The 21,879-nt window shown below is 44.0% G+C and overlaps 1 protein-coding gene across 1 annotated transcript in view; it reads left to right on the top strand.

The window, feature by feature from the left end:
- Positions 1–21,879, top strand: part of alk (ALK receptor tyrosine kinase) — a 498,990-nt gene that overhangs the window by 375,543 nt on the left and 101,568 nt on the right. Inside the window, exons 5-6 of the mRNA XM_089004720.1 lie at positions 9,724–9,854; positions 18,802–18,933. Coding sequence (XP_088860846.1) covers positions 9,724–9,854; positions 18,802–18,933 — 263 coding nt within the window. The remainder of the gene's footprint in view (positions 1–9,723; positions 9,855–18,801; positions 18,934–21,879) is intronic.

Below are 21,879 nucleotides of genomic sequence, written 5' to 3'. Positions count from 1 at the left end.
TGGGAGACAGTATGGGAAGTGACAAAACATGACTGTCATGACAGAGAGGAAATAAATTCATCAATCAATTTTGAGCACAAATTTGTACCAACATTCAATGGATTGTTGCTCTGCTCACAATCTACCCATTCACATGTCGAAAGATAAATTAACTGCGTTTTTGGTGTAATATGACTGATTACCAAGTGAAACTGACGCCAGTGTCCTTGTTTTGTTGCTTTTATTTGTTGGAGATGACTAACCTCATATTTTGTTATCTGCATTAATTCAAACAAGTAGTTGGTAGCAATCAATCTTGAGTGCCCGATTCACACAAACTCGTCCGTCCGTCCCTGGCATATTCTGAGCATGCTGGCTATCCATGCATGACTGCTCAAGCATCAAACACAGAAGCACCTTCAGCTTTTAACCCTGTTGCTCATCTGTGTCTGTATATAAATGTGGCATTATTTCCAATCTTTTTTCTTTAATCATTTCCTGATTATAAAATAAATTGTGATCTAATCTTGTTGGTTATACCATTCAGAGAGCTCTCACCGATAGGCAAGAAACTTTACCATGTAAAGAGGTTTCTATTTCTATCTTTCCTTCTCTTTGGTTAGCTGAAAATGAGTTTCACAATTCACTCAGATGACCTATGATCATCATCAACAAAAACAACAACAAGTAAATAAATAAATGAATAAACAAATAAATAAATAAATACAGTGGTACCTCGGTTCTCGAACGCCTCACAGTTAGAACAAATCGGAGTACGAACAAAATATCGATGAGAAGGTTTCTTCAGCCGTCATCTGTACAAATTTGAAGGTTTCGGACGTTTCGCCTCCTATCCAAGAGGCTTCGTCAGCGAACTAAAGTCTGACTGGTCGTATCGGCCCTATTTATATATCCCTAATGTCCAGCCATGGCGGCGCCGGACACGGCTATGATAGGTCCCTACTCTCAGGTTGGGGGGAGCAGATATAATATATTAAAAATATCAGCCCTTCTCAGTAGTGCCAAACTACCTCCGTCCAACATAATATTAGAAGAGAGAAAGGCGTTAACTACTCTACAAAAAGACAAAAATATTACTATTTTTCCAGCAGACAAGGGTAGATGCACAGTGCTTCTCAACACATTGGATTATGAAGACAAAATAAATAGGTTAATCAGTGATTCTAACACTTATGAGCAACTAAAAAGGGACCCTTCCAATAGATACAAGAAAGAAATGATAGACTGTCTCCAAAAGTTAGAGAAACAAACATAGGCAAACAGATGTATTTTAGATTATACCCGAGAGAGGCCACGCCATGTATCTATGGCCTGCCAAAAATACATAAAGAAGGGTTCCCCCTCAGACCCATTGTTTGTAGCATTGACTCCTCTACATACAATGTAGCCAAATATTTAAAAACTATCTTAGCTCCGTTGGTTGGTAACACAGAATATCACGTAGAGAACACCACAGGGTTTGTAGAGAGGATCAAAGACCTCATATTTGAATCTGAGGAAACTTTGGCATCATACGATGTGACTTCTCTCTTTACATCTGTGCCAACCCCAGCAGCAGTCTCACTGGTGAGGACGAGACTGCTCGCGGACGTTTCTCTGCATGAAAGAACCAAACTTAAAGCGGATCACATCTGCAAATTATTGGAAATCTGCCTTAATACTACGAATTTTCAATTTCGGGAAACATTTTATAAACAAATTCATGGTGGTGCTATGGGCTCATCAGTTTCACCCATAGTGGCTAATCTGTACATGGAAGAGATGGAGAAACAGGCCCTCACATCCTTCCCGGGGACAAAACCTAGACACTGGTTTAGACATGTGGACGATACTTTTGTCATAATTAAAAAACAAGAAATTCAATCCATCACAGATCACCTCAACTCTGTAGACATCAACATTAAATTTACTCGTGAGGACATTAAAGAGAACCAACTAGCCTTCTTGGATTGTAAAGTAATCATAAAAGAGGACAGAGCGCTAAAAACAGAAGTCTTTAGGAAGGCTACGCACACTGACCAATACTTACTTTTTGACTCTAACCAGCCTTTACAACACAAATTAGGATTTATCAGAACACTCCAGCATAGGGCTAAACTAATACCAACTAGCCTTGAAGGTAGAGAAAATGAGTCAAAACATATCAGGCGAGCAGTCACTAACTGTGGGTACACTCAGTGGTCATTCAACAAATGTCAGAAAGAAAGAATAGGGAATGAAACCAATAATTCTCAAGATACAAAAAGGAGAGGAGTAGCAGTACCTTACATTGCAGTAGTTTGTGAAAAATTACAGAGTCCTTTGGCAACACAAAATTCCTACTTATTTCAAACCGATAAACACGTTAAGGCAAAAATTAGTGCATCCAAAAGATAGGCTACGAAATGAAAAACAAAGTAATGTAGTTTATTCCATACATTGTAAGAATGAAAATTGTAAAGAGCAGTACATTGGGGAGACTGAACACATTCTCAAAAAAAGACTTTATCAACATTGCAGAGATAATACAAGTGGGCCTCAATCGGCAGTACATTTGCACCTAAAAGCTAGCAACCACTCATTTGACGACAATGAGGTTATAATCTTAGCGAAAGAACAGGAGTCCAAGATGGCGCCCGAGTAGGGCGCCATCTTTTTTTTTTTTGTTTTTGTCTTGTTTTTGTGTTTTCTTTTGTCACTTTGTATTGTTGTGCGTCGTGTGGAATGGATACGGATTGTTTTTCAGCATTTTTGACCACGACATTCATCAAGGAGGAGGCTGTGCTGAGCGGTTGCGCCTTTTCGGCAGCATGAATATGCCAGTATTGTGTTTGAAATGTTGGTGCCATTCGACTGTCATCGCTGGACAGCTCTGGGGCCATTGTGTTTTTTTGCGCCCGTAATGGGCAGCATCTCCACAGCCCCGCTTTGTTCAGTGGAAGGTCGGTGCTGTTGGACAGTCTGCGGCTGGATGGATACATGGCTTGAGGATCCCGCGATAAGAAGGAAGGAGCGTCAGCGCAGAGCTCCGATGCGTATATGGAACTGTCGCGGGATGGAATTGAAGCTGATTTATGGGGGACAGGAGATGTGAGACAATCTCTTTTCGTCAATGGATGCTACAGCTGCGTGTTTGCTTTCAACATTTAGCTTGTAGTCGACGTGCACATTCCACCATGATGTCCCTGATCCGTTGGTGAAGAGACGCTTTGATCCTCTCCTCTTTCATCTGGAACTGCTTCATGTAACAAAGAGGGTACAGAAAGTGCTTAAGAATGAATGTCTCTCTGTGTCTTTGTGTTGTCATGTTATTTGTATTTGTTTGTTGTTTTGTTATTTAAGTTTTTTTTGTTCTTTTGACTTCAAGACGGCGACGCGAGAGTGGCTGCCTTTCCAGCAGCTCCTGTGTTTTGCTTTTCTACTTTCATTTCTTTCATAACTTTGCTGCTGTGAAATGTAAATTTCTCCACTGCGAGACTAATAAAGGCAAATCCAATCCAACATAGATGGTTTGAAAGGGGGGTAAAAGAAGCGATTCTTATAAAACAACAAAATCCTTCATTAAACCGGTCTGGTGGGGTGAGGTTCAATTTGGATCATTCATACAATAAAACAGGTTAGGCACCATTCGTAATGCTGATGAGGTGATACCGGTGGGAGTGGGGGAAATGGGACAGTCGTTAGTCAGGAATGTAGGAACTATCAGTGGGGCCACAGGGAGTGGTCCTCTGCTCCCCCCAACCTGAGAGTTGTCGATGAGAAGGTTTCTTCAACCTGACGGCTGAAGAAACCTTCTCATCGACAAATGTCTAATTGTGACAATATTTCCCGCCAACGAACTTTCATATCTAAAATGGCATAATTGCCTAAACAAAAAAAGACCAAGAAGTACAAATAAAGACAACAGAGCTCTTTTAACTGGGGCGTCGATTCACAGGCGCACACAACGACAAGCAACAAAATGATATGCTCCCAAGCATTGTCACGGCTAAAGCAATGACAACAGTCGAAAAAGAGTTACCCCAAGGAAAAATGAACAACACGTGAGTTTAAAAACGGGTGGAAGGGTTCACATAAAGGAGAACATTTCATGAGTTTTCTGCCAACTCTTTAGTCTTTTTCGCTCATTTGTATTCCATTTTTATTTCCGGGCACTGTGCCATGCATGGTCAACCGCTAATTAAGTTGAAATGTTTTGAGTGAGCGGCCTCCCTGTGTGGAGTTTGCATGTTCTCCCCGGGCCCGTGTGGGTTTTCTCTGGGTCCTCCGGTTTCCTCCCACATCCCAAAAACATGCATGGCAGGCAGATTGAACACTCTAAATTGTCCCTAGGTGCGAGTGTGAGAGTAACTGTTGTACGTCTTTGTGTGCCCTGCGATTGGCCGGCAACCAATTCAGGGTGTCCCCCGCCTCGTGCCCGAAGACAGCTGAGATAGGCTCCAGCACTCCCCGCGACCCTAATGAGGAATAAGCGGTACGGAAAATGGATGGTTGGATGGATGTTTTGAGTGATGTGCACTGGCAGCTCCACTCACAACTGTTCATCTAATCATTCCAGTGATTGTCAGCACAGATATAGCGCGATACAAATACATCAGTAGTTACAGAGACTTCTGTTTGTTGGTGACAAACATGAACAAAACTGTTGGTACACATTGTGAGGAAAACATACATCTATCTACCTGCAGAACCGCTTCCAGACCCGGGACATGAACTGGGGGCCCCGGTCCGACACAATGTCTGTAGGGATCTCGTGGAGACAGACGACGTGGTTGACCAATAGTGCCGCCGTCTCGATGGCGGACGGCAACTTGGTAAACGGCACGAAGTGGGCCGACTTGGAAAACCGGTCCGCTATCGTGAGGATGACTGTCTTACCACGGGGAGGGGAGGCCGGTGATGAAGTCCAGTGATATGTGGGACCAAGGGTGCGGGGGAACCTGTAGGGGGCGGAGCATTCCTGCCGGGGCTGGTGGGAAGCTTTACCGCAGGCGCATGACGGGCAGGCCTGAAAAAAGTCCGCCACGTCGTCGCGGAGCCACGGCCACCAGAACCGCTGGGCGACGAGGTGCTCGGTGCCACTCACCCCGGGGTGACAAGCCACCTTGTAGGCGTGCCCCCACTGCAGCACCTCCGAGCGCAGCCACGGGGGCACGGACAGTCTTCCTGTTGGGCAGTTATCGGGAGCCGGGGTACCTTTTAATGCCTCCAGGACCCTCCGTTCTACCTCCCACTGAAGCGCCCCTACTATCTGGCGGCCGGGCAGGATGGGCTCCACAAGATCTTTCTTGCCAGCTGGCTCGTGGATCCGCGAGAGGGCGTTGGGTTTAGTGTTCTTGGTTCCTGGACAATATGTGAGGGTAAAGGAGAAGCGGGTTAAGAAGAGCGCCCACCGTGCCTGGCGTGAGTTCAGCCTCTTAGCGACCCGGATGACAGCCAAGATTTTATGGTCGGTGAACACGGTGAACGGCTCTCTCGCCCCTTCGAGCCAGTGCCTTCATTCCTGAAGAGCCAACACGGCGGCGAGCAGCTCCCGGTTGCCCACGTTGTAGTTGGCTTCTGCGGGGCTGAGGCGGCGGGAGAAGAAGGCGCAAGGGTGGAGCTGTTGGTCGACTGAGGAGCGCTGGGAGAGTACCGCCCCTACTCCACAATCCGAGGCGTCTACCTCCACGATGAAGGCGACGTTGGGGTCGGGGTGACAGAGAACAGGGGGGTGAGTGAATGCCCGTTTAAGCAGGCGGAACGCGGCGTCGGCCTCGTCCGTCCACTTAAACGGCATCTTGGTGGAGGTGAGTGAGAGGGAGGGCCTTCCGGCTGCGGTAGAAATTGGCAAAGCCCAGGAGCCGCTGCAATTGTTTGCGCGAGGTGGGTGTGGGCCATTCTACCACCGCCTCGTTCTTGGCGGGGTCAGCCCGGACCTGCCCCCACTCCATGACGAAGCCCAAGAAGGATAGGGAGGAAATGTGGAATTCGCACTTCTAATAACCGCAGGGCAGTGGCTGCGAGATGATAACGACCAGCCCGCGGCCGACCTGAGGCAGTGTGCTTAACAGAAGGAGCTCAACCCCTGAATGGTAGGTCCGTCCCACGAGATAGCCGGGTTGTGGGTCCCCAGCCAAGGTAGGCACGATGGGGACCGACCGGGAAGGCATCACAAAGAACCTACGATATTCTACGTTGTTGCCCGAGAGTACGAGTCGAAGCGGCACGGTTTCCTGCTTGACCTTGACGAGTAACCGACCGTCGAGGTCGAGTACGCTCCGACTCACCTCCAGCTCGACCACCTGACAACCCAACGTAGAAACGACGCGTGGGTCGATAAAACAGCCGTCCGCCCCCGAATCTACTGAGGCCCGCACGGGTATGGTCCTGGTGGGACCGTGCATTACGCCGTCCAGTTCAAGTCTTCGTGACGCGAACCCGCCCGCGGACCTTAACGGGACCCGTAGCTGGGGAGACTGGGGCGACTTAATGTCACTAGAGGGCTTTCCAGGAAGCCCCCAACTGGTACAGTCCGGGGCCCGGTGTCCCAACTTCCTGCAGAGTTGGCAAGCCGGGCCGGTGATGCGTTGCTCCGGCTGCCGCAGGGCGGCCCTTTCGCCCCCCATCTCCATGGGTTCCGCTGCCTTCCGGGCCTCTCTGCGTGCCCCCCACGCAGAGAGGCCCGGAGACCGCGCCCTCGGATCCCCGCCAGTGGCTCGGGGTTAGCCTGGGCACCAAGCTCCCGGGTCCTCTCTCGCATCTAGCCGCAGCGTGAGGGAGATCAGGTCGCGTAGGCTGGAGCACTCGTCGCAGGTGGCAAGCTCGTCCTTCAGGGCCGCATTCAGCCTGCGGCGGAACATCCCCCGCAGGACGCGGTCATCGTACCCGCTGGCGGCGGCCAGGATGCGGAAGGCAACAAAATACTCCGCCGCCCATCGAGTGCCCTGGTGGCAGGTCCACAGTTGGCCCTCTGTTTCCTGCCCACTCACCGGGTGGTGGAACACCTGCTGCAGCTCAGCGATGAAGTCCGGGAAGGAGGCTCGGAGCTCCAGCCAAGACTCGCAGACGGCCAACGCCCAAGCCGCTCCCGGGCCGGCGAGCAGGCTGGTGACATACGCCACTTTAGCCGTGTCAGTGGTGTATACGGAGGGTTGTTTGTCGAACACTATGGCCACAGTGGCGACTTTTATCTGGCATTTAATTTTGCTCCTTTGATAGGACATGACAGATGCCCTCTAATGATGTCGTATAGTGCTGAAGTTTCACTTCTCATATGGTCAACATCTTACCCCCTCTTTAAGAAAGGCCGTGTGAAATGAGTAAATTGGGCGGAGGCAGGTTGAAAATATAAATCACACATCTAAAAAAGAAAAAGTAAAGTAGAAGATAGCAGCACTTGCCTGTGGCGTCAGGGCACAGACGTCTGGGAAATCATAAAAGTGACGATGTTTGCGGAGCTTCAGTTGTGTGTGCATGTGTTTTGGGTTCTGTCTACTTTTTTCACACTGACTTTGTTTGCTACCGAACACAGCCCCTCACATTTAATGCATGAATATGCAAACATCCTTATTTACATTGCGGTTTTACAACAGCTGAAGCTGTAACAAAGACAACACATATTATAAATGAAATGTTTTGTGATCCATGTTTCGGCAATTCAATAATATAAAAATGCAATGGACACTGTCATAAATCCACATCGGTTTCAGGTGTTAACGACACTACAAAATAACAATTTGTGAACTTGTAATGATAGGAAGGAGTTATATCTCCAGCTATGGACTGGCCCATTCCATTTAATCAGCACTCACAGGTCGTTTGTTAAACAACGTTCTCACTGAGTTTGAGCCCATAGTAGTTTAGTACTGGTGTGAGTATGGTAGCATACGATGGGTCAAAGTACATGACTCCAAACACCAGGCTGGCCTCACCAAGAGCCACATCATGAGGTAAACAAAATAACGTCCATATGTCACTTATGGGCGCCCAGTTGTTCAAGTCATTAGGGGCTTGAGCTCAAAGTGCAGAGGTACCTCCCTGTGTGGAGTTTGCATGGTGTCCTTGGGCCTGCGTGGGTTTCCTCTGGGTATTCCAGTTTCCTTCTGCATTCCAAAAACATATTTGGCAGGCTGATCGAATATGCTGAATTGTCTGTCTCTAGCTGTGAATGTGAATGTGGGCGGCCGTTCGTCTCTGTGTGTCCTGCAATTGGCTAGCAACTAGTTCAGAGTGTCACATGCCTCCTGACAGCTGAGATAGGCTCCAGTATGCCCCACGACCAAGGATGAAACAAATTGGGAAAAAGATGGTTGGATGGATGATTGGATGGTGGATGGATGGATGGATGGATGGATGGATGGATGGATGGATGGATGGATGTTTGGGCATAAGAACAGAAGTAATCAACTTCAGGTTTTTGTTGTTGTTGGTGTTTTTGTTATTGTTGTTGTTTTAGTGGTTCAACCTTCACAGAAGTCTGTTCTTTGTTGAGTGGCAGAACAAATACATAGTTATTGCAGGGTTGTGAATGTATCACAATCAACGGTGACCTAAGTGTTTTACATTGCAATGTATGGTATGTGGGTAAATGACGTTTACTGGTGGCATAGACTAAAAGAAGGACATAATCAAAATCCTGGGGGAGAAGGGAGTTGGAGAGAGAGCAGGGAATGTTTTATAACGTTAAATCCCAAGGTTGGCAGCAATACGTCTGTGTAAGCTCTCAGTCGTACAGGAGTGGTCCATCGATGAGAAGGTTTCTTCAGCCGTCATCTGTACAAAAGTGAAGGTTTCGGACGTTTCGCCTCCTATCCAAGAGGCTTCGTCAGCGAACTAAAGTCTGACTGGTCGTATCGGCCCCATTTAAATATCCCTAATGTCCAGACATGGTGGCGCCGGACACAGCTATGATAGGTCCCTACTCTCAGGTTGGGGGGGGGCAGGGGACCCCTCCCTGTGGCCCCACTGATTGTTCCTACATTCCTGACTAACGACTGGCCTATTACCCCCACCCCCCCCGGTATCACCTCATCAGCATAACGACCCTCATCAGCATTGTGAAAGTTGCCTAACCTGTTTTGCCTAAGCAGGCTATTGTATGAGCGATCCAAATTGAACCTCACCCCACCAGACCGGTTTAATGATGGATTTTGTTGTTTTATAAGAATCGCTTCTTTTACCCCCCTTTCAAACCATCTATGTTCTTTCGCTAAGATTTTAACCTCATTGTCGTCAAATGAGTGGTTGCTAGCTTTTAGGTGCAAATGTACTGCCGATTGAGGCCCACTAGTATTATCCCTGCGATGTTGATAAATTCTTTTTTGAGAATTTGTTGAGTCTCCCCAAGTGAAATCAGCACAACTTGCTTAATAAAGTTAGGGACAGATGAAAGCTGTGGCGGGACAACATTCTAAGCAAGAGTGCCTCGTGTAATTGAGAATCAACAGTTTCTTCTCCTCCATTAATGGATTTACCCAAGTCAGTTACCAGCAAACAGTTGTCAGCTTTCACATGATCATCTGAAAGGTTGACCTTGAAAGACTCAAAGAGTGGCAAGCAAACCGAAATGAAACGGGACGAAGAATTTCCCACATCTTCTTCCACTGAGGTCTCAGACAGTCCCTCCCCATGGGCCGTCAGGGTGCAGGCTGAGCAGAACCAACCCATCCTGACCCCAAAGCTTCATAGAAGATTCGAGAATGTCTGTTAGGCATGGTGCCTGCTCATCATAATTATCCTGCTCTTGCTTTCTCTCCTTGGCAGCTGGGCTATAGCTCACCTCACCCTTGGGACCCACGGGAGCTCACCTTTCCGGATATCAGCCAGCTATGACCAGGGAACACTTGATGACATGGCTATGATTGAGCCCAACTTCACCACAAACTGCACCATGGGTAAGTTATTTTGTTCATTTTAGGAATTATAGCACTCGTTGAACTACTTGCAAATACAAAAATTACGGTCTGGACATTATAGTACATTCCATTTATACCAGAAGCTTACTTCCAATGTTCCGTGATTGCACATTGACGCTGTGCTAAAGGTTGGGATAAATTAAATATGATTCCTGCTGTATAAAGTGAAATCACAGCATTCCGACTCTGGCATGGCAACATTGCGTTGCAATTTTCAAAGTTGGATGGAGTGAAAAACAATCCAACTTAATGCTAAATAAGAATCTCGGCCCGTTGTCTTTTTATTGAGTTCTTTCGAATGCTTGTGTAATATGCACATAGATTAGAGTAAATGCATTCCACGCATCTGCTGAGGTACTGAGCTCTCAAAGATGCTCAAACGTGTCAAACCAAAAATTATGCAGTCATCGCAGGGGATTTTTTGGTTGGTTTTTTTTTCTCACTACATTCTGAAATGCAATGTGATGACTGTAGAGAGACCGAAATAATCTTCCTCTCCGTTGATTTGTAACACTCCTCAAATTGAATTTATACGACTGTTTTCATTTCCTGCGGAGGCTCACAGGACTGTTTGTGTTATCATTTCAAGTGAGCTTTACAGAGGAAGAATAGTTGGAAATTATGATTTCCCCTCAATGTTTCCAATTCATCAAATATGAAATAGAGGCTCAAAAAGGTCTACGCTATCATAACAGCCTAAATTTATTTAATGGATTATTTTCATGTTTGTGCGTAGTACACATATCGGGATTTATTTTTATGCATGTACATGCTCTGAGGGGAAAACAGTTATTTAAAAGCATCCAAATCCCTCTTGTAAAACCTTTGCATCATCTTTACTGGCTCATGCCTGTGAATAATATGGAATAATCGAGTGAAGGCTGACCAAAATAAATGTACCAGCATTAGCTTCTCATAGAGTAAATCAAATCTTATAATTCGACACGACCGTAAAGGAATTTCCAGTATGTTACTTACACAACTTCCTACGAGAACATTTTTTTTCAATGTGGTACATTGTCATTTGTAATCACTATTTGGATATTTGGGATTAAGATTGTATCTCTATAGATTAAAATCTCTTTTGACACACACTGTACTATTTCCTTACTATACTAATTAAATTATCCCAAATCAATCGCCTCAGAGAGTAAATATAGGTTGTTTTGTTGGTTTGTCTCTATAACCCTTTCAGAAGCCTGGTAAATCTGTTTTCATATAGTAATTAATGCCATCCAACGTCATCTGTTTTCACATTTCAAATTCCACATCTAATGTTTGGTCAGTACTGTGGTATCATGATTGATACACATGAGATTATTAGTCTAAAAAGATCAGATGATTTCTTGTTTCGCCTTAAAGGACAACAGACAACATTTTTTTGCGTGGATAACTGACATCAGAAAAACGTTTTATAGCATCTAAAATATCCAAAACATGCAGGCTGATTTTTAGTCAAATGCAAAACACCAGTAAGAAATACTTAAAGTTGCCCAAAACTGTCACTAATGAGCTGGAAACTGGAGAGATTCAGAAAGTCCTGCCTTGTTCATGACGTCACATTGGGAACCAGGGTGAATCCGGCGATTCTGGCCCACCCACAAACTGCCTTGCCCCAGAATAAAAACAATGGCTTCAGAAAGTTTAGATTCAGAGAAGATTCTTTCTTGTTACTCATCTAGTTATTAAGATGTTTCAAATAGTTCTGAAGAGGGAAGCATACGTGGTTTGCGATCGATTAAAGAAGTCCTTCCGTATCAATTCGAGTTGTATGCAAGCGAAGCAAACCAGTGAAGGACACGACATATGAAGCATATATGAAGGTCTGTGAATGAGCAATATAGCATCAACTTCGATGACATGTGGCATATAAATACACGAATAACAAATAATAAGCTACAAGATGTCAACATTAATGGATTATTTAATGGTTGTGCATGCAAAAAGTTGTTTAAACTTTCAAGATGAAAAGTTACGAATTAACATATGAATGGCCTTCTATACAATGGAGTACATAATAAGAAAACTGTAATGAATCGCAATTCACAAAAAATCGAGACTTTAATCATGGGGTCAAGAAAAGCTTTGTGTTCGATTCAAAGAAAATTATATATATATATACAGTAAAGTCTCGTTATATCGATATTCAAGGGAGTCCGAAAAAATATCGATATAACCGGGACTATCGATATCGATATATCCGACCCTGTTTGCATGTAATTTTCTCCGTGCGTGCATAGAAATAGTATCGATATAACCGGGACTATCGATATATCCGATATCGATATAACGAGACTTTACTGTATATATATATATATATATATATATATATATATATATATATATATATATATATATATATATATATATATATATAGAGAGAGAGAGAGCTGTTTTCATTATTATTTTTATTTTGTCTTTGATAAAGAGGAGACGGAAATGGCTCTGTAAAACATGAGAAACAGTGACTGTGATCATACCGTTGTATACACATATGAATGTGCTGATCTACTTTCGTAAATCTTTCCTTCGCATAATCAAAGTGTGGAGCAGGTGCTGTTGCACATGCAAATCCAGACTTGCCGCAAAACACTGTCTAATTGTTCTCAGGTCTCGATTCACTGTGTTCCTCCTGTCAGGCTGTGTTTAGGCAATGGGTAGTAGAGAGAAACAGTGCGCAGAAGTGTCGTATTCTCTTTAGGCTCCACCAAGAAGTCCCCAAGAAAACCGCTTCAATGCACCTCCCACTATAAAACCGAAGCCTTAAACTCTCGCGGCAAGATCACTGTGTGGCCTGACCACATTTTGCAAATTTGACCACCCCCCACTTTAGCCTCCAGCACCTGTCACAAAGCTGAACTTCAAATTATCTCCTTTCTAACTCGCACAGAATTTGAAGCAAAGACAGACAATTAAGGCTCCCAAACACGATCCCCGGCGCAGACATTTGTTTGATTTATTTGTTCCAGGTATTTGCATTCAGAATTAGCTACTCATTGCTATTAATGACCTGCATGCAGACAATTGGAACGGATTGCACAAGCCCCAGTCAAACTTTGCTTTGACTAATATTTTTTAATTTGCTCCCACAGGATTTGAATTTTATTTGACTGTGGAAACAAAAGGTGGTGTTTCTTGCAAAAGAATTGTGGTGTGACGGTGTCCTGAAGAAAATTTTCTCCGACATGAATTTTCGTAACCATTATGAGATATTGAGCAAAATGGTGTGAGTGCACTCAACCTCACTGAAAACCGCAATTTAAGGTCAGGTCATAATTATAGGGTTTCTAGAATCTGACAAGTGCTTATGTTGTCAACTCTAAACAGAAGATATATTTCCAGCCATCAATCAAATTTCAACATCACTTATCCTTAATAGGGTCAATGAAGCCAATAACTTACTTCAGACAGAAGGCAGTTGAACAACCATTCACACCGTCACTGAGTACTAATCGATCCCACTGCCTAAATACCAGTCCACCAAGTGTATCACGACACCACAAGAGACAGTGAAAACATAAGGGTAGAAGAAGAAAAAAATGGACATCAAAGTTAAGGCTTTTGGGCAAATAAACACGGTAAACAGCCCATCTGTCAAACACAGGACTTGGGCATGCCTCAGCCGAAAGCATTATTGAGAATTACTGCTTCTGGAAAGGTGAGTTCTCAATGCAAATATTTATAGTGTAATATAAAACTGGGACCAAAAGCAGTTTGTGTATGTGGTCGTTATATTTATTTCCGGTGCCCCGTTAAAATTTGGATACTTTTTCCTCTTGTATGTGAAACCAGTGTTTCAAATAACATCTGCATGGAGGTACAACGTTTACGTCGAGCGTACAACCTTCAAAACGTCTCGGCCTTGGTGGCCGACAACTTCTTCAAGAAAAAAAAAGTGTTTTGTTTTTTTTTTCCAAATCAAACGTTTGTTTTATTCAATAAAGCAAGACCTACAAGCAAACCGCTACAAGCCACGTGGACCCCTCTTTTGCCAAACGAACGTTCGTTTTGCAATGTGCATACTCAGCACAGCAGCCAATCAGAAACCTGTTTTGTGCTTCGGACTATACCGTGACTGTAAAGTGTACTTGAGAGTTTTGAAAGGCACTTAGAAAGAGGAGTCCACGTGGCTTTGAGCAGACAACGCAACGCAAACATTGCATTGTGCCCATGACGACAAACGACAACTGGAGAAAGGGATATTTACCATAAATTGAGCAAGGGAGCATTTGTGGTAGGTACTTCGTTAATTAGAAAAAATCCTTTATACTTCGCAACAATGTTTTTTTTTTTTTGTGATTAGTCGTCTTATTGTTTTTCAAGCTGTGAAAAATGGGGAAGGGAACTTTTCAGAGTTGTCTGTCCTGGTGTCCGCTAACTTTTTTGTCAGGAGTTTCAGACACTGGTGAAACCTTTTAAACATATCCCTTCAGAATCAGAATCAGAATCAGAATCAGAATCAGAATCATCTTTATTGCCAAGTATGTAGAACACACAAGGAATTTGTTTCCGGTAGAACATGCTGCACTAGTATCGTCGTCAAAAAAAACTGCTAAGTGGCACTATACAGTTCCATTTTGACTACTGTTGAAAGAGTTCAAAGAGTTCAAAGAGTTAATGGCTTGGGGGAAGAAGCTGTTTAAATGTCTGCTGGATTTGGTGCGCATGGATCGGTAGCGCCTGCCTGAGGGGAGTAGCTGGAAAAGGTGGTGGGCAGGGTGCGGAGGGTCCAGCAGGATTTTCCGCGCCCTAGTTTGCTTAAACATTGAAGTCCTGGTTTGCCTTGACTACTCAGGCTAGTGAAGTGAAAGGAGATAGCATCAATACAGGATGAATGAATGACTCAGTTCTCCATACTTCTCTACTTTAATGAACTCATCAGTCACAGGACAATTCAATGTACCGTAGTAGCCTCCAAAGTAAGTTGTGTGCTATTATGTCTCTGTAGCGTACTCTCCTGACATGAATTCAATATACTCCTTTCTTCTACGTCTTCACTCTGATCATGATGACATTGCAGATAACCTTCTTACCCATTCTGTATATTTCTTCCTGGAAGGAAACAGACACCACCATGATGACTGACAATCTCCTTACCCAATTATGCGACTTTGAAGAAAGACTAGTGTCACATACATCCCCACTGTACTTAGTATGTGTGTTTATATATTACCCTGCAACCTGTCACTATTAATTTTTCAAGTGGCCAAGTAGCACAGGACAAGGAAGCCTTTTGGGAGATTGAACTGGTGACCTTACCTTCCCTGGTGCATTTCCTTAACCATTACACCGTACTGCCGCGGGACCTTAATGGAGCGTTACAACAAGTCTATACTGTGCGATTAGCCACACAGTAGCACGAGGGTGTCCCTAGGCCCATCAATCACACATGGCGGTGCAGAGGCAATGGAACAAATTGGACAGTGGGAATTGGTGGAGTGGACAGAACGGGCCATTTGGGTGCGGATGCTCTGAATGAAAACACAATTCTCTGTATGGCTCTTGGGTTATCCTCAAAATAAGCTTTGCATCCCCTGCATACGCATTTGACTGAGTTTTGTTTCATCTGTTTATTCTAGACACAAATCTCCATAAAACGGAAACACGATCAAAATGTGTTCTTAGAAGAATGATAAAATTCCGGTCGGCCTGCAGTACGTGTACAGTAGATATATATATTTTTTCATCCATCCATCCATTTTCCGTACCGCTTATTCCTCATTAGGGTCGCAGGGGGTGCTGGAGCCTATCTCAGCTGTCTTCGGGCACGAGGCAGGGGACACCCTGAACTGGTTGCCAGCCAATCGCAGGGCACACAAAGACGTACAACAGTCACTCTCACACTCACACCTAGGGACTGGAGTGGTCAATCTGCCTGCCATGCTTGTTTTTGGAGTGTAGGAGGAAACCGGAGGACCCGGGGAAAACCCACGCGGTCCCGGGGAGAACATGAAAACTCCACACAGGGAAGCCGGACCGGGACGCGAACCGGCGACCTCTGCACTGTGAAGCCGGTGTGCTAACCACTGGACTACCGGGCCGCCGCACAGCAAACAAACTCTACAATATTCGCAGTGATCTACATCGGCAAACAGAGCAATTCGAACTCCGGTTCCCCTTGGACAAGGACACAAAAACAACACTACACGGACATTTGGACAACATACACGAACAGGAATTCACACCAAAAAATACAGAAACCAGCTACACCTCTCCGCCCCATAGTAGACAGCATAGGATCAGTCACCTGCAACCTATCAAAAGCACTATCAGAAACCAACATTAAACCATTACTGGCACACACTGACCAACACTGTGAGAACTCAAAGCAGCTCGCTACAGAACTCACCATTATAAAAATACAGAAAGACGAAATGTTCATATCACATGACGTCATCTCACTTTTCACCAAAACACCAACCAAAGCCACCATTCACATAGTACAGGACAGACTAAAAGCAGACAGGACAGTCAAAAAACGCACAAATCTGACAGTACATGACATAATCCAGCTACTCCAGTTCCTTGCCACATCCACATATTTCCAATTCAGAAACACCATATACAGACAAAAAGAAGGGTTCTTCCATCTTGTGTGGCTTCTTCATGGAGGACCTGGAACAGAAAGCTCTTGCAACAGCCCTGGAAACATACAAACCCACACTATGGAAACGATATGTGGACGACATTCTGGAAAAAAATCAAAACAGGACATATACAACAGCTTACGGATCACCACAACTCCATAGACACCACAGGCAGCATCAAGTTCACCCATGACGAGGAAACAAACCAATCTATCGCCTTCTTGGACTTGAACTACTCCCTATCCATATTACTGCCTATCAACTGCTGTCGTCTTTTGAACTCCCTCATCCCTCCTTACTTTCTGACCTCATCACCAAGTCCAAGAATTCCACCTGTCAACTTGACCCCCTCCCTACTGTCCTCATCAAATCTTGTCTACCCGCTCTCCTCCCTTTTATTTCAGCTATTATTCACTCCTCACTGTCCACTGGAATTGTTCCTGTCCCTAACACCAATCCTGAAAAAACTTGGTTCAGATCCCAATGATTTCAATAACCTACGTCCAATTTCGCATCTTCCATTTATCGCTAAAATTCTCGAAAAAAACGTCGCCTGTCAACTCCACTCTCACGTCACTCACAATAACCTCTACGAACAATTCCAGTCTGGTTTCCGTCCCCGCCACAGCACTGAATCAGCCCTCATAAAAATCACGAACGACCTTCTCATAGCAGAAGATACCGGCTCCCTCTCTATTCTCATCCTTCTTGATCTATCTGCGGCCTTTGACACCATTTCTCACCCCATCCTGCTCAACCGACTCTCCACTCTAGGCGTGACACACACCCCACTTAGTTGGTTTCAGTCCTACCTCACTGGCCGCTCACAGTTTATCCAAATTACCTCATTCACTTCACGGTCCTCCCCTGTGTCTTCTGGTGTGCCCCAAGGTTCTGTCCTGGGGCCCCTTCTCTTTATTATATACCTTCTTCCCCTTGGTGATATCTTCCGCAAATTTGGAATTCATTTTCACTGCTTCGCGGATGACACCCAGCTCTACCTCTCCGGTAAACCCGACGCCTCTCTTCCACCTGCATCCCTTACACTTTGCCTCTCAGAAATCAAATCCTGGTTTTCTCATAACTTTCTCAAACTAAACAGCGAAAAAACTGAACTTCTCCTTGTCGGTACAAAATCCACCCTTCACAAAGCAAACAGTTTCTCTCTCACCATTGACAGTTCTACCGTGTCCCCCGCCCCTCAGGTCAAAAGCCTGGGTGTCATCCTCGATAGCACACTATCTTTTCACTCCCATATAAATAACATAACCCGGTCTGCATATTTTCACCTCCGCAATATCAATCGTCTCCGTCCCTCTCTCACCCCTCACACCACTGCTATCCTCGTCCACAGTCTCGACACCTCCCGTATCGATTATTGTAATTCACTTATTTTCGGGGTCAATCAAAAATGTCTCCATAAACTCCAACTAGTCCAAAATTCCTCAGCCCGGATCATCACAAAAACCCCCTCATTTCACCACATCACTCCTGTCCTCCAACAGCTCCACTGGCTCCCTGTTAAACTCCGTATTGAATTCAAGATACTGTTTACATTTAAAGCCATCCATAACCTTGCCCCCCCCCCTATCTGTCTGACCTAATTCAAATCTCCGTTCCTACTCGAGCCCTCAGATCCTCTTCCTCCCTCCACCTCTACACGCCCTCTGCCCGTCTCACAACGATGGGGTGCAGAGCTTTCAGCCGCTCCGCTCCTAAACTCTGGAACTCACTTCCACCCAACATCCGCAACATTGACTCCCTTCCTACTTTCAAATCTCACCTGAAAACCCACCTGTTTAAACTTGCTTACATGGTCTAATTCATTATGCTGTTTTATTATTTATTGTTTTATGCATGATTTTACTGTTTTGTGTGTTGTCTTTGTTGTAAAGTGTCCTTGAGTGTTCAGAAAGGCGCTTGTAAATTAAATGTATTATTATTTATTATTATTGAACATACACCACACGGACAACGGAGACATCATACATTTTTAATGTATGTATGTATGTATGTATGTATGTATGTATGTATGTATGTATGTATGTATGTATGTATGTATTTATTTTCCTGCACCAACTGTACAACTGTTATCATATTTTATTCTACCACTGACCACTTTAGCTCTGCTCGTTACTTTGACATTGTCTCACAGTTACGCCTGAGAGGTACCACTTACATTACGGAATGCCCTTCCATACTTATTTGTCATGTCTTTGTTTATGATGATAAGAGTGCAATTTGTTCTACCGGAGACTAATTCCTTGTGTGTCCTATATATTTGGCCAATAAAGATTTCAGATTTGATTCTGATTATTTTACTTCCATTTTTCTTCCAGCTTCCTCGGCAGGCCCTCTCATCACGCTTGAGGGCCATTACCACTGCCACGAAGGTCCTGCGATCACACTCGACCAACTATGTGACTTTATAAGAGACTGTCCGCTTGGGGATGACGAGGGCGAGCAATGCCGTGAGTAAATTAAAATTAAATAACCTACAGACAATCACATGTATGCTCTCTGAACCTCAATATCTGGATTATAATGCCAAAATTGGAAAGCTGGTGGGCTATTTCACCGCTTGTGAATACTATACTGCCTCTACAAAGAGCGGTGAAGGTTCACACACATTCTTTTCCAACAAAGAAGGCAAAGAGCAGGGCAGGTGAAATAGTGCTGATATGCTTGGGAGGATTTCCTCATCATTTCTGTATTTTAAGGTAATTTCTGTTTCTTTCTTTTTCTATTTCTTTGAAGTTCCTAAAAACCTTGGTAGAACACTGTCTTGGCCAATATTCACCCCAGCTGATGAATTCTGTCTGATGCTGCTGTGTGTGAAGGGAGCTTTTCACATGTCCATGAGTGGGAATGTAAAGATAACATTGATGATGATCACGATAATAATGCATCAGATTCTTACATTTACACATATATGGTCATTCAGAAATGTTCATGAATGTTATTGTCATATCAAAGAATGAAGACAATGACATGGTACAATGATATCTATCACACATGAGCATTTGTTTACCTCTATCAAATTTACCAGAATGGCATGATACCATTTGTTCCAAACCTTAGACTTGCTACCAAAAGGCGTAAAATGTTTTTTTCCAAATTCCCAAAATTTTGCCAAATTCCCAAATACGCTCAATGAGGCTTGCACCATTCCAAAAATACAGTAAAGTCTCGTTATATCGATATTCAAGGGAGTCCGAAAAAATATCGATATAACCGGGACTATCGATATATCCGATCCTGCGACGAACTGCATTAAACAAAAGCCGCCAAAAGAGGGCAGCCAAGCGCCATATATTTAGCTCCCTTTTTTTTTGGGTGAGAGATGTTCACCCAATGTTGCCTCAAAATGGCACATATAATTCTTTAATGATTGTAAACATGTATGCTTTAATCTTCAGAACTACAGTGTATTTGAAACATATTCATAACTGGATGTGTAACAAGAAAGCATATTATCCGAATCTGAAGCCATTGTTTGGATTCACAAGCAATGCAAGACGTCTTGGCGTGAAGTCATTTTTATTTGCATTTGAATAAAAAGTGACATCGGCTGTCCTTTAATACACAGTATGGAATGTTAATAATTTTCAAAATCATCGCGCTTCAGCAGACAAAACAAGAAACATTGTTGCAAAAAACGATTGCATTCATATACAGTACAGTGGGCATGTACATAACACAACAGGGAAACTGCAACGCTTACATCTTACTGTATTATGTATACAATTTAAAAAAGTCATCAATCTTCTTCTGCTTCCCATTTTTACCTTTTAACACAAACACTTCAATCTCGTCTGCTACACACGAGCTAGCGTCTGAAAATGAAAATGGCTCTGCTACATGGGTGCTGGGCACGTAACCAAGTCACCTGACCAAGTCGACCAATGGCGCGACTGATGGCGTGACACGTAACCAAGACACGTGACCAAGTTGACCAATGGCGCGACCGATGGCGTGTCACGTGACAAAGTCACACGGCCAAGTCAACCAATAGCGCGACCGATGGCGGCTCATGTGACCAAGTTGACCAATGGCGCGACAGATATATCGATATAAACAACAAAAATGGCCGGCGGGGGATGAAAAGGAGCACCGTAATAACCGGATTCTCGTAATAACCGGGTATCGTACTAAACGGTACTAATTATACATAAAAAGACTAGAAATGTGCAAGGGAAATGAAAATAGTATCGTAATAAGCGGTACTATCGATATAACCGATATCGATATAACGAGACTTTACTGTATGTAGGTTTTATGCTGAAGCATGCATTTGCTGACTACAAAAACACAGCCCTTGTGAGTGGATAATTTTACTTGTGTGTCAACAAAGAAAAAAGCTAGGTCAGAGAACAAATGTGAATTTCAGGAAACACAAATAAAAAATTCATGGGAATTGATTCTCAAAAAGGGACTCAGCTAAATAGTGACCACAAACCTGAGCCTCTCTTGTCAGGTCTGTTTAGTGGTGCCGAAAGGAAATCTGAAACAAGTGTCATTTTTGTCCATGGTGTGGAGCTGGCTCTGGAGCAGTGGACCAACGTGCTGCAGGGTCCTCGAGTGTACATGGACGTTTACCGAACTTGTCTACATGTGCTTTGTGGACAAGGAGGTTGTTCCACCCTGTCCCTCGCCAGGTATTATGAGGGGTGCCTTGGAAACCGTGGGGTAACATACGTCCTAGTATTGGCAGTTATGTCCCTGTGCATTCGGTGGCAGAGTTGTCCACATTGTCAAAAGTAACTGTAAGGTACTCGGCCTACCCACTATTCCATCGTGCTCTACGATACAAGAAAAAACACATACAAATGTTATACTTTGATGTAACTCAATCTTCCAAACATTACTGTAGAACCATCATATTTGTCTACGTTCTCCGTGATGCGTTTGATGCATATTAAAAATATGCCGCTTCAGCACATTGTCAATATGCTTTTTCTTGGCAATTTTCTGCTCATTAGTATATAAGTCATGAGCTATTTAATATTTCAACTTATATTTTTTCCCAAATAGAGAGATTGAGTGTTAGATTCTAATTCTTGCACCTCTTCCTGGTTCTGGTTCGACGAAGCTTTCCGATGAAATACCAGCGAGGACCATAAATGCTGAACAGAAAAACTACTTTATTCTCGTAAACAATAGAAGAACATGCCTAGTCGGAGCGGGAAGCCAAGAGCGCAAAGCCCGCCCCTTTTACCTAGTTTTATCACACAGCAGCGATGAGATTGTCCTATCAGCAACAGGAAGGGGGGTTGGGAGAACATTAGACTGGAAATGAATACTTGTTGCCTCTTACTGATGCAACAAGTTATCTAATAAGCTACATACATCCATATAGACTAAACTAAACATGAAATAACGGATGTTATTTCATGTTTAGTTTACTGATGTGTATA

The sequence above is a fragment of the Hippocampus bargibanti genome, linkage group LG09, assembly GCF_051943395.1.
Source record: "Hippocampus bargibanti isolate YZ-2025 linkage group LG09, ASM5194339v1, whole genome shotgun sequence".
Classification (NCBI taxonomy): domain Eukaryota; kingdom Metazoa; phylum Chordata; class Actinopteri; order Syngnathiformes; family Syngnathidae; genus Hippocampus; species Hippocampus bargibanti.
Note: the sequence above shows the minus strand (reverse complement) of the source record. Positions and strands in the feature narration are given on the sequence as shown.